This window comes from Chaetura pelagica, unplaced genomic scaffold (assembly GCF_000747805.2).
Source record: "Chaetura pelagica isolate M959 unplaced genomic scaffold, ChaPel_1.0 scaffold116, whole genome shotgun sequence".
NCBI classification, from domain to species: Eukaryota; Metazoa; Chordata; class Aves; order Apodiformes; family Apodidae; genus Chaetura; species Chaetura pelagica.
Genome location: NW_009953655.1, coordinates 1300622 through 1313984, shown reverse-complemented (window position 1 = coordinate 1313984; position 13363 = coordinate 1300622). Strand labels below are relative to the sequence as shown.

Below are 13363 nucleotides of genomic sequence, written 5' to 3'. Positions count from 1 at the left end.
TAACATTAACAGAATACAAAAATTGCTTTCACTTGTTAGATGTCTGCAGTATTATCAGATGTGAAGGCAACCTTAACAATTATGGAAATCAAGGCAGCCAGGCATAAAGGTTGAGCCCCTTCCCATTCCAAAGGAGTCTCCTTATATGGTTTTGTGTCTGGACGTACATAGCTCTTGCTGGTTTTTTGATCCTTCTAGTGCATTCAGAAAAGGCTACAATTCCTTTTCAGAACCCTCTGAAGCAAGTCTATGCTGGACATTAATAGAACATGAAGGAACAGGCATATTAAACAGGATACAAAAGGGAAAACACAAAGGCCTAGGTTTCCCAAGGTTCATTTTCAGAACCCAAGAAACCTGCTGTGTTGAAAAGCTCTGCTTTGAGAGTGAGTAAGGTGTTAAAAAAAGGAACCAACTAATTCTGTTAAGGCCATCTCAGCAGTTCATCAGATCCTTGTCTAAACACAGGAGGAAACAGAGATCCCACATGGGTCCAAAAGCCCTAAAGAAAACAATCATTTTGCTCGGGGCAGAGATTACAGAGAAGACAGTTGGAGTTGAGGGTTTGGAGCAGAAACAAGACTGCTGTATTTCAGAAAGCTTTCACTGTTATACGGGGGGGGGGTTGCCTTTCGTTCTTTATGAGCAACTATGAGATTCCCCACAGTCTTTCAGGCAGTCAAAAACAAATGAGCAATTACACTAAAATGGAGTCTTGCACCCAAAACAGTCAGCAATGCCTTCAGACACACCCCCGCAGTCAGCAAAGATTTAACAAGTAAATAACTGACTCCTCCACATCATTGCTACACACCTACAAGCAAAATCTAACACCTTTTCAGAAAAAGCAATAATTTCTTTCCATAAGTAACAGAGAAGTAAAGAAAACACATCCTCCATGACCTTTTTAAGTCTCACAAACCAGAGATGAAAACAGCAATTAGATTTATGAAGCCTTTTGCAGAACAGCTTTTCAACACCCAGCTAACCTGTTCAAGCAGAAAACCCCACATCAACATACATGACAGTGTTATTTTCATGTTACAAACCTCCAAGGTATTTTGACGCTTCACTTAATAATTTAGTCTCAAGATTGATATCTGTTGGTTATTTCATTTTAAGTTTTAATGAAACGACTCTGCTACTATTTGTTTCATCTATTTACTTTTGGAGAAGCACTGCTGCAAAGCCAGGTGACACAGCTATTTTCATTTTTCTGCAAGATTTGTTTCAAGTGAGTGTTCTGATGAGTGGATAATATCCCAACTCGAGATAAGGACTGCCTATACTACATAGTTTGTGTTTTTAACCCATTCTTCTTATTCAGGCATGGTAAAGGCATGAACATTTGGCTGTATTTCATACAAGCATTTAAAATACTTTTAGTAATATTCCCTAGGAACCTTCCAGTGTGTAAGTTTAGTGTTTATAAAAAACGTTCCTAACAAGTAACAAGTTTCCCTGGTTTCACTGGGACAGATGGAAAGCAGACCATTAGTAGCCCTGAACCAGCTGGGAGACTAAGTGAAGGCAGCTGACCCAAGCTGCCTAACAGGGGTATCCCACACCACTTAGCTCATGCTCATTATAAGAGGGAGGTATGCTGAGAGTGGGGAGTTCATGCTCATTATAAAGTGGGTAGTAAGCTGAGAGTGAGGAATTTTGTCTCCTGGGGCCCCTCTCTCTTGGCCTGCTGCTCCCTCCGCTACTCCAGACTTCTAGTTTGAGTATAAGCTCATATACTTTGTTTGAGTCTGTATTAGTTTTGTTATATCATAAAATCACAGAATCTTAAGGGTTGGAAGGGACCTGGAAAGACCATCTAGTCCAACCCCCCTGCCAGAGCAGGGTCACCTAGAGCACATCACACAGGAACACGTCCAGGCGGGTTTTGAATGTCTCCAGTGAAGGAGACTCCACAACCTCTCTGGGCAGCCTGTACTAGGGCTCTGTCACTCTCACATTTGTATTTCAAACCATGGGGCTTCTCTCCTCATCCTGATTCCCCTCTTTGGCTGGAGAGAGGTCACTGGGTGAGAGATCAAACTGCTTCAGTTCAGCCCCAGATACAGGCTTAACAAGGTACACACGATCCAGCACAACTTGCACTTTCTTGGGCTAAGAAGCTTCAACACTGCATACAATTACCCCCACGCTTGGGGTTGAAATATTTTTCAGACTCATCTACCTGTTTTTGATCCTCAAGTGATTAACCACATAAACCTTTCATTAGACAAGCAGGAACTGATACAAATGAATTCAATTTGTTACCATTTCTTTTCTCGGGGTAAAGAAATTCCTTTTCAGAACTATAAATACATATAAATGTAACCTCTCAATAGAGGTTTACTTAGTCATGGGACACCAAGTCACATTTCATAAGCACAGTGAAGAAAGATACAGTAACAGTTTTGGTGTTAAGCTGTGCATTCTAAGGTCTTTGTTTGCAGTGCCAGTAATATCTTTATCTTGAAAATAAAATCCAAGCAACCAGCATTGCAGAAAACTATTTCTGTTAACTTTGTAAATCAAAGCAATCACAAGGCAAAACACCACTTACCTTTCTTTTCAGAACACTGAGTTTTTCAACTACTCCATCCAGGAGACTAACAACTGAATCCACAGCAGGACAACTGCTCAATGTCTTCTCCAGCTCTGCCACAACCATTGTAACGTGACTGGTCTCTCGATCAATGTTTTTCTGTGCAGCTCGAAACCGTTTGTTCAGTGTTTCATATGGCACCTAAACGAGAAGTATCAAGTCATTAGAATTTCTGTATCAAAAAAGTCAGGTCTTCTAGAGATTAAAAAGACTCATGATTTTATTTGATGCAGTCAGAACAACATCTAGATTCCAGGACACTAGAGTTTATTAATTAAACTTGGCTTCTCATAACAAATCCCTCTCAGCAAGGAGTTAACACTTCAAAAACTATGAATAAAACCACACCAACAACACACAGCAGTGACAGGAAATAAAAGCTGGTAGATTCTTTTCTGATAACAATTTCACCTATTCTGCTTTGACTGTTGCAAGCCCTGATGGAAACAGTTCAGGGAGAACAGAAAGCAAAGACAAAAGTGTTTCTGAAACAGTCAAGCTACAAGGTAACTACAAAGAAGAGACCACCCTTCCTAACACCACTTTTTAAGTTTACATTTCTTCTCTTCAGTACTTCATAAAAGAAGTCACCTTTAAGAAACCACCTACAGCGCATATTGGCTATTGAAAAGTTTATACATAGTAAAACAATATTATTCAGGAAATCTAATAGGTCTCCTAACTACTTCTGCCCATGGGACTACTTTTAAATAGAAATTCCAGTAGGACTATAATGAATGCTAAGAGAAACTCCATGTAAGTTATCCTTTAGTGAAAAAAAGCCTACATTGTATGACTAAGCTTGTTGAATTCCGTTAAGACTCCATTTCTTGACTCAGAAACTAACCAGTCTTGGAAGTCTCCTGTCCTACTTGTCCCATATATGGAACAGCCATATCAAAACTGATACAGATGGCCATTGAGAACACGTGCACAGGAGTAGTCTAAAGCCTGGTCAGACTTTAGGGTACTGAATTATTTGGGGAAAGCTTAAAGTAAATGTTAAGCTGCTCCCATCATATTGCTTCCACTACAGTGACGGAAAGCTCAATTACCTTATGGAAACAGAAATTCTAGAACTGAAAACATTCCAATGTTACATAATTCATCTATTTCTTATCTTGAAAAAGTCCATGAGAAGTTCTTTCAGGTAGCTATGGTAATCTTGATTCCTTGATTAATCAAAGGCATGATTTGGCTAGCAATCAGATTATACATATTAAAGGTAAAACAGGAAATGGAAACCAGTGTTTTGTTTGGTACATATCACATATATGATTACAAATCTTTAAAGTATGTAACTTCTCATCAGTTATATCACGATTGCTTCAATTTTCTTCCTTCTAATCATTTGCATGCAAGAAAGTATCCCCAGGGTCCACTCTCCTTTTGGGCTCTACTAGGAGAGAGGATACTACATAATCATTTCAATTCACAATTAGAGATGCACTGAGAGAGTTCTGGATGAGAGTAAGGAAGACGAGCCAAAGTACTTGCTTTCTATGACTGTACAACCTACAATATGTAGTTATTTGTAGAAGACATAACACAAGGATACTCCTGATGAGATATGAAAGGGCTCCTCTTCCTCTCAGAAAGACTGAAATAATCTATTTAATGTTTTTTTTGACATCTCAAACTAAGACCTAGACAAACGACAGAACAAGTCTTTACCACAGGAAATATCAAGCTAAATCAGTTCATTTCCTTATTCTTTCTTCCCTAAAATCCCAGCAACACATCCCCCCAAAACACAAACCATATAAAAAAATCACAATTAAGAGGCTTCAATATCTACTACATGAACATCTTACACTCCATCTTTAGCTCTTACTTCTTTTCTCCACTTAAAAAAAACTTATAAAAGGTTTTAAAGCCATAGATAGAATAGGTGTTTTTGGAGGCCATTATTTTGACTTCTCATGCATTTGAGCAGATGTCAGACAGCATTAAGGCAACTTCTCCTCTTTTTTCCCCTCTACAATTTTAAAAAATGAAATGAAAACCGTATTTCCTTTAGTTACTTGCATCTACTGAATTCAGTTTCTGCAAGTTTTCCACACTCCATTGAATAGATACATCAAGACTTTCAGAAGCTACTATTGATTTGAGTTATGTGTTTGACTACAAAAAGTCAAATTGTTAAATTTTGAGCACTCAGTTGAACTGGACATGCAGATCTAGTCAGTTTGAAAAAATCTAGCTTTAATCTCCCTTTTCCCTAGTTTTTATCTGCACACAAGAGCAATAACAGTTCTTGTTTCCCATGCTCAGTCTCTTTAGCGTGCAAATTTCTGACACAATCTGTGTTCATTTGACATTTAGAAGAATTGTACTTTCAATTTCAGCCAGCAACATCATATATAAATTTATAACACGCTTAGGTGCAATCGGTTTTTTCACCTTATTTTATCTTTATGGTTTTTTCCAGCCCATGAAAGTTCTGAACATCCTTTGTGGGAAAAACTAGGGAGTTGAACTGTTTTACTCTGTACTCTGAAAGTAAATACAAATAAATACATTGCTAAACATAACTTTAGTGTAATGTAACAAGGGAAATTACTTTAAAGGCACAATGAAAATATTTGCACAACAGAAAGTAAATACTCTTTACCAGAGTTTTTAATAATTTGCATGGGCACTTGTTTCTTACTAGAGAGCCAGCAGTTTTCAGAGAATACTCATAAATCATATCCAGGGACAACTTTTACACATGCTTTACAGGACTAGATTCTATAAATGCTACAAACTGCAACCACTAAGCTCTTTACTGAGAAAGCATCTTATGGAGACTGAGTCTTGATCTGTTTGTTCTTTTGTTACTTGTACATCTCCTCTGCTCCAAAAGAGACCTGACTTCCCAGCTCTGCTTTGCTTTACTGAAGAACTCTACAAAAGCTACAGGCACTGTGCCACTAAGTTGATTTTTTTTTTTTTCCTTGAACTATGGAAGTAAATGGAAGGAGAATGTAAAACAATGCTCTGGAAAAAGTAATTATAAAAATTCTTAATTATGGTTCCCTTTAATTTTCAGGTACCACTTATAAAACAGTGAATACCAAAGTTTTTGGGCCAAGAGATAGCTGCAAATTGGCTCTGGCAAGCCTACTAGACTTCCAATTTTTACTGCTAGTAGCATTCTGTGACCAAGCGTCAGTTTTTCTTTAAGAAAAAGAGTGACCTATAGAACTTAGTCTAGGGAAGCATTAAGGAAAAAAAGGATAACCAGCTACTAAACACTGAAAAAAAATGAAACAAAGTAGCAAGAATTGACCAGAATGTGCTTTTACAGAATACAATACCAACTTGTCCTACTTATTAGAGCTTGAAACAAACAAACCACATCTCAGTTGGCTCATACCATGAGCAGGAGAAAAAGAGATATAAAATATTTCAGGACAGCACATTCAAACCACATGTCATTAAACAGAGTCACAAAATCATAGAATTATTGAGGCTGGAAAAAGACCTCTGAGATCATCAAGTCCAACGTATGACCTAACCCCACCACATCAGCTAGACCATAGCACAAAGTGCCACATCCAGTCTTTCCTTAAACACCTCCAGGGATGGTGATTCCACAACTTCCTTGGGCAGGCCATTCCAATGTCTGATCTGATAGATTCCGCTTCTTTTGTGCATCAGCTTCCACAGCTTCAAACACATTATTCAGCTTAAGCATGTACTAAACCAGGTCAAATTTAAACCTAATGAAAATGAATTTGATCTAAGTTAGAACCACCTACACATGGGGTAAAATTACAGCAACAAGTTTTTCCATTGCTGTACAACAGCAACAGATTTTGCTGTGATGTGAAGGAAAATGTGCTTGGCTGCTCTAACAACCTCTAGCTATGGAGACAAGACTTAGGAGAGGATCCTTTTGGGTCTAAAAGCTTCAACTAGTGGAACAGAAGGAAGGACTGCCATGAGAGCTGTACCTTGGTTGTTCAGTTGCAGAGGGAGCAGAAAATGGCAGAGCTAAGAACATCAGAGGTAGTTATAAGTTTATACTTACAAACTCAACTGTGACATTAACTATCTGGCCTGCAGCCCAAACACAGTCCTCTTTCAGTCAGTGAATATGAATAAGATACCAAGGCAAAACTGACTAGTTCCCAAATCATGAAGTAGCTAAAATTATTCCAACTGTACAACCATAGCTAACATTTCTTTTAATAAGACAATGTAAATGCCCTTATCTATAGTGAATTTCTAATAATACTATTTTTCCATCAAAATAAAGTTCTCAATAAGCCATTAATTTACTTAGTGATACTAGTTCCTTGATTTTTCTGAATACGTACTAAAACTAGAAAAAAAAAACAGCAAGTATTAAATGCTTGCATATAACCTATCGCGATGGTTAGCAAACTTTATACTTCCCAGGCATTTATTACCATTACATTGTCAAGTTAAACCAATCAGTCCTTTACACAGCATCCTACAATGCTCCTCTACCTTTGTTTTTACATTCCTTTTCAACATTTTAATCTGATTCTTCATTTTTTTTCCTTAAGGTTTTCTAAATGTATCTACATGCACAGTTAGTATTACATCCATGAATCACATATATGGAACCAGACTGCTGATAAGTTCTCTCACCTCAGCCTATGCTTTTCTCAACAGGTTCAGAGAAAATTTCCTTTAAAAAACATGCCATGAGAACATGCCATTTATAGCCTTTTGTAACAGAGAAAGGGAGAGCAGAATACTAGTAATTTTCCCCTCATAAAAGTTTATTAATTATAGTGATCAAAGCTTAAAAAGCTCCACTACCTCAATGGTATTTATGTCAGTGGGAGTCAGACCACCAGACTGGACTTCTTATGTTGGTTTTAGAACTCTGAATTCCACTGAGCAGCTTAATGGCATCTTGAGAATGTGGCAAAATTTTAGCCTCCTTGCATACTTACAGCTCCCATAACAGCCACTCACTCCCAAACAAAGTGAAGACACAAACTGCTGAAGGGCTCTGTGCTTGGGAGAAATTACAAGATAACAAAAGAAGTACAAGACCTTCTTTGCAGAGGGGTTCCAGTCCTCCAGCCATGATGGTGGAAAAGCATTCCAGGTCAAAGCTAGAAAGCCAGCTCTCATTACCATCATGGCCAATGTATACATCTACTTTATTCAACTAGACTTCCAACTAATAAGCGATTGTAATCACTAAGGGCTTTATAGACAGATGAGCAGAATAAGGAAAATTAAGAAAAGCATTTACAGAATTGCATTTGTGACCTAGCAACACAAGACAACAGAAGTCCCAGTTCTATTTGCCTTCCTTGTCTTTACTGATGAAGTCTTCTCCTAAGCCCTCATGATCACGTATGAGCAACTGAGTTTGGGAGATAGGTACTATTTGCATAAGTCTAAAGCAAGCTGAAGATAGACAGGTACAGGGAACCAGAAGGGAGGGAGCTCACACATGACACTGTGAAGCTGCTATCATCTCTGAACCGTCACAGTGAACAGGGAAAGCCCCCAGTGATTAAATGGACGAGTTTCTTCCAAAATGAGAACCTGGAAGATCATGGAAAATACAGACTGGTCTGCCTCTTCTTAGTTCTTGGGAAGTTATAGAAAAAATGGTCAGTGGTTCTAAGGCAACTTTGTGTATTTGTGACCAATTACAAGTACTGCTTTGACTCCTAAGGAATGTTATCAGTTCCAAAATATGCCTTCTTCAACGACCTGTACTACGAACAAAATACACAATTGGAAAGCTCACAGAAGACAACAAACTGGGGGAGTGGTTGATAACGCTGGGTGGGAGAGCTGTCACTCAGAATAAGTGAGAAGCTGGAGTAACCCATCAAGTACTTTATGAAATGTAATCAAGGCAAAAACTAGAGCCTTGCACCTCATATACAACTCCCCTGCCCCCCCAAGTCCGTTAGCACAGACTGGGGAATAACTGACTACAACCACTTCTGAGAAAAAGGTGTAGAGGTTCTGATGGACAGCAGGTTGGACAAAAACCAGCAACAGGTTCCTGAAGCAATGAAAGTTAACCACATACCATTGCATTAGCAAGATTAAAGACAGCAGGTTGAGAAGAGTCGTTGTTCTTTATGCTCAGCACTCCTGCAGACTCATCTGGAATACTGAGTCTGGTTTTCAGGTCACTTCCTCGCCTGCCAAAGAAGAGATGTTGACAAACTGGAAAGAGTCCAAAAGGCTGCCACCACAATGGCAAGGTTGCTGGAGGATACAAAAACCAAAGAGAGGTTGAGAGGGACAGGTTTGTAGTAGAGAGGGCTACAGGGAGTTGGGAGTGGCACAATCTGATAGAAGTCTTCTACTACCCAAAGGTGAGGGTCATAGATAAGAGCTAGCCAGACTCTTCTCAGTTACAGAGCAAAAAGGAAGAAGGCAGAATCGACAAGTGACAGTAGAGAAAACTCCAGCTGTACATAAGGAAAAAATACTTTAACCAGGTAATCACTGAAACAGCAGCCCAAAAAGGGGGTAGAATCTCCACCCTTGGCAACTTTCAGAACCAGGCAGGACCCTGAGCAACTCAAATTAGCTTTGAAGTTAGCCCAGATTCTAGCCTAGATTCTGTCTGCAGAGGATCTGTCCAAACTTAATTTTATGAGTTCATCTAGAAAGAAACTGGATCCCAGATCCCCACTGCTAATTTAGACAGCAAATTCATCTCCACATGAAGACAGGAATGGCCATATCAGGAAAGACCAGAAGTCCCTCCTCTGTCACTATCCTTTCTCTGACAACATCCAAAAAGGGTGTGCCACTTGAAAAAAAGGCAAGAATATAAAATTACTAATCCCAAATAGTGTCTTCAGGCTTTCTGAGCCAGAGGTGGAAGTTTTACAGCAGAAATGCCATAGGGTGTTTCTCATACTTGAACTCTGCTGGTTGTTGTTGACCTGGTAAGAGTTTTAGCACTGCAACATCCTGTGGTGAGACATTTCACAGCCTCATACGTTGTGTGAAGAAACACTCCTTAGTTTTGACTTATCAACTGTTAGCCTAATTTGAAACCCTTTTGTTCTTGCTTTAGAAACAAAAAAGGGAACATGCACTCTCTCCTATGCCTCATGTCTTCTGAGATTGAAGAGACTCTTTCAAAATAATTCTTTGAAGACAGCCATTCCATATCTCTAATAATTCTTGCCCTTCTGTAGACATTTTCCAGCTCTAATACATCCTTTTGCAGGATGAGGAAAGAAAGGAAATGAGTAAAACATACTACTTGAAAGAAGAAACAACCATGAATTTTCATTGCTTCTTAATGAGGTTTTCTGTTCTTCCCTTTCCAAATGGCTTTTGTCCTAAGTTTGTCAACATTAACCTAATCATCCCCAGGAAACATTTACTATAGCTTCAAGATCCCACTGAGCAATAATGAAAAATTCCAGCTCTGTTACGGTGTATGTAAGGTTAGGATTGTTTTTCTTTTCATACTTAAAAACTACATCACACTACACTTGTCTATACTGAATTTCATCTACTATTTTAACATCGATTCAGTCTCTCATTATTCCTCTCTAATGGTTCACACTTTGGTTGTATCTCTAACACCTCAATTATCTTTGTACCATCAAGGGAATTGGATCATCTCAGCACTCACTCTCTCTTCCAGGCAGTTCAAACAGCTGAATATCAGCAGCACCTGCAGAGACACCAGCAGAACCCTGACACTAGCCTTCTTCCATTACATATGGTGGCTACTAAATCTTGATGGATATTTTTTATCTTGCCCAGTTACCCACTCACATTAGGACTTCTGTCTTCTTTCTATTCAGATCTCCTGGTAAGTGATATCCTCAAAAACCATTCAGTAACACAAACTATCAACCAAATCCACAACTACCTTACCACCTTTTTTTTTTTTTTTAACATTAAGTCCAATATCTTTGCATGGCATGACTTTCCTTTTTAAAATTAGTTTTAACTGATGTATATTCCATATTTGGTTAGCCAGGATAGTATTTGTCCATCTAAAAAACATTGGTTGGAAGGGAAAAAAATCAATTTAACATAATAAGGAACTCACTAAAATTTTACTTAAGAAAGCAGAAGCACTGAACTACATTGTCTCTCTTTCTCAGCTATCAAAAAAAATTCCTCAGACTACTTCAACATTTATCAGAGAATTCCCAGAGAATTAAGGGGAGGACTGGACACAGGAGAATGGGCTTTCCCTAAGCCAAATAAGCTTTTTATAAAAAGTACTACAGCATGCATTTCTACTCCTTTAGAGGTGTAGGATGTTAGGATAAAGTATAATGGATACTGAAAAACTTCAAATACAAGCCTGATGCTGCACACAAGTATTCCTATGTGACACACAGTGATACTGAAGGACTGCATTGCACGTTTCTTTCATAATCAGTTTTTATCCTCCCACAAGTCTGTAGTCTTACACTAGACCTTTACCACACCAGTTTTCAACCTGATCTGGTCACATCCTACAACATAAGCTAGATTCCTTCTTCACTTATGCAGATTCAAGCCTAAAACATTCCAAATAAAAATGGAAACTAAAATGCAAACAATCTCTTTCAGACCACAACATTAACAAAAAAAGAGCTTCCACCCCACAGTGACTGCACAAAAGAAACTAGCTTGCATCCAGCAGAAAGAAAAATAAATTAAAAAACAGTCTGCATAGCTAGCATTTGGTTGTTGGAAATGATAAGAGTAGCAGGGATACCTCAAAGAAGTCACCACAGTTGAAGGAAAAATTATTTGGTGGTGAACAAACGACCACTAATCATTCCCGTTAACAGGAATTTTCAACGGTTTATTTTCTAGAAACCAATTTTCACTGTAAAAACACTGTAGACAACAGAAACAAGCATTTCTGACATAGGTTTGCAATTCTGTAAAAGAGTATCAGATTTCCTCCTGTCTTTGGGAGAAAGAAGTTAGTCATGTCTAACTTGACAGCAGTACCAACTCACACGCAGGGAGGTTTTAAGTGTATATGCTGACTTTACTGATTTTTGCATGAATCACCCTTCTTTAACGTTAGTCTCAAAGCTGAAATCAACTCCTTGCCACATTTTAAATACAAATACCTACATTATGTATCTTTTCAAGTCAGCTGAACCATGGGAAATTGAGACAAATTTTAAAAAATCTTTTCAGGTACATGAAGTCAGGTAACTAGTGGGAAGAAAAAGAAAGAAAAATAAAATTAAGAGTCCTACCAGATTAGGTGGGGGCAACCATTACAGAACTACGCTCTCCTTTCAAGGGTCAGAAAAATGATGTGCTTCCTCTCCTCAATTGTGTTAGCTTATAACACCTGAAAAGCACCAGAGATTTGCATGAATCTACAGGTTTCCAACATCATTCAGTTGAAGAGTTTCTGAGGTATAAATAAGCTTTTCGAATGCCATATATTACGTGCTTGTATGAAATCAAGCCTAGTCACAGATAGGTAGGGAAAAATGAAGTGAGAACTGCAGTGATTAAACTGTCTTTCAAAAAAACAGAAGCAAAGACAAGCTAGCTCTACGTTAAGCAAGGGAAAAGAGGAAGTACAGCATCATGGAAGAAAAATTAAGTACCTCCTAAATTATTTCAATGAATAAGCAGTGTCAAGAGAAAAGATAAACCCAGCAAAAAACACCTTTGAACACCAACCCAAACTATTCTATTAAGCTATTTCCTCCAGACTATCTTAGATTACGCTCATCTTCAAAAAACAGAAGATAGCATCTATTATACATTTTAAAAATTAGGCAGGGTACAATAAACTACTGCAATTTTTCCCTTGAACTAATAACAATTAAGCACTTCCATGCAAAATTACTGCTATTCTGTACTTTTATACACATTCAGTCTTCAGTAACTCTTGGATTATTTCACAACTGAGTCAGTACATTTGTCTCTGAACTCATCGAAACTGTAAATTCTATCACCACTTATTCACAGAGTGAATTCTTCTGATGTGTAGCTCTTACCAGTCCCTTGCAATAGTAATACTTTTTCCTTGTTCTAGGCAAAATCAGAAAAAGAAAATAAAGCTAAAAGAGAGGAGAAGCAGTATATTTCAGGAACGAGAGACTAAGAATAATGGCTAGATTTAGCTTTAATTTGAAACAAGCAGTAATATATACTCTGGAAGAGATAGAGATCAAAACAGACAAAATAATTTCATAAGCCTAAATGCAGTTGCAGATAGTTCAGAGTTAAAAAAAAAATAGTTCTTTTAAAAACCGGTTTCAATGTTTTTGAAGTGTAAACCCTAGCAGCTTCCCTTAGTTAAAAACATGTCAGTTTTACAGCTCAGGAAGACAGTACCTCATTTTCTAGAGCAGCTGTGTCTAGAAAGAAAGTATCATTATAGTATTCAAAGCTGCTACTTCAATACAGGAGAGAATTAGCTGCAAAAATTCTTGGACTATCCATCTGCTACACACATACTTACTCAACAGAAGCAATTATAATCCTACAAAATACTATTCTTTTACACAAACTGCTAGCATGTTATTGCTGAACACATTATAAACTTTCGAACAAAGCTTCCAACAACAAAATTAAGTGCTTTACAAAGCCATTTTACAGTTATATAAAACTATCTTGCACCCTTATGTAAGCAAATTGACAGCCATTTTAGAGACCTGTTTAAAGCCACACTAGGGACCAGTCATTTTCAATACACTTGTTTATAGCTGCCATCTTGGAATCACACCTCAGAAATAACTTGCTTTTTCCTTTTAGGAGAAATATCCAAGTTCTAACAAAAAGATGAGCATTCCTCCCTGGCCAAAGAAGCGGTTC

The 13363-nt window shown here is 37.9% G+C and overlaps 1 protein-coding gene across 3 annotated transcripts in view; it reads right to left on the bottom strand.

The window, feature by feature from the left end:
- MAEA (macrophage erythroblast attacher) overlaps window positions 1-2737 on the bottom strand; it is a 35876-nt gene extending 33139 nt beyond the window's left edge. For all 3 annotated transcript variants that reach the window (XM_010000232.1, XM_010000233.1, XM_010000234.1), the window contains exon 1: window positions 2561-2737. In XM_010000232.1, the coding sequence (XP_009998534.1) occupies window positions 2561-2668 (108 nt within the window). In that variant the 5' untranslated portion in view covers window positions 2669-2737. The remainder of the gene's footprint in view (window positions 1-2560) is intronic.
- Window positions 2738-13363: the final 10626 nt, after the last annotated feature.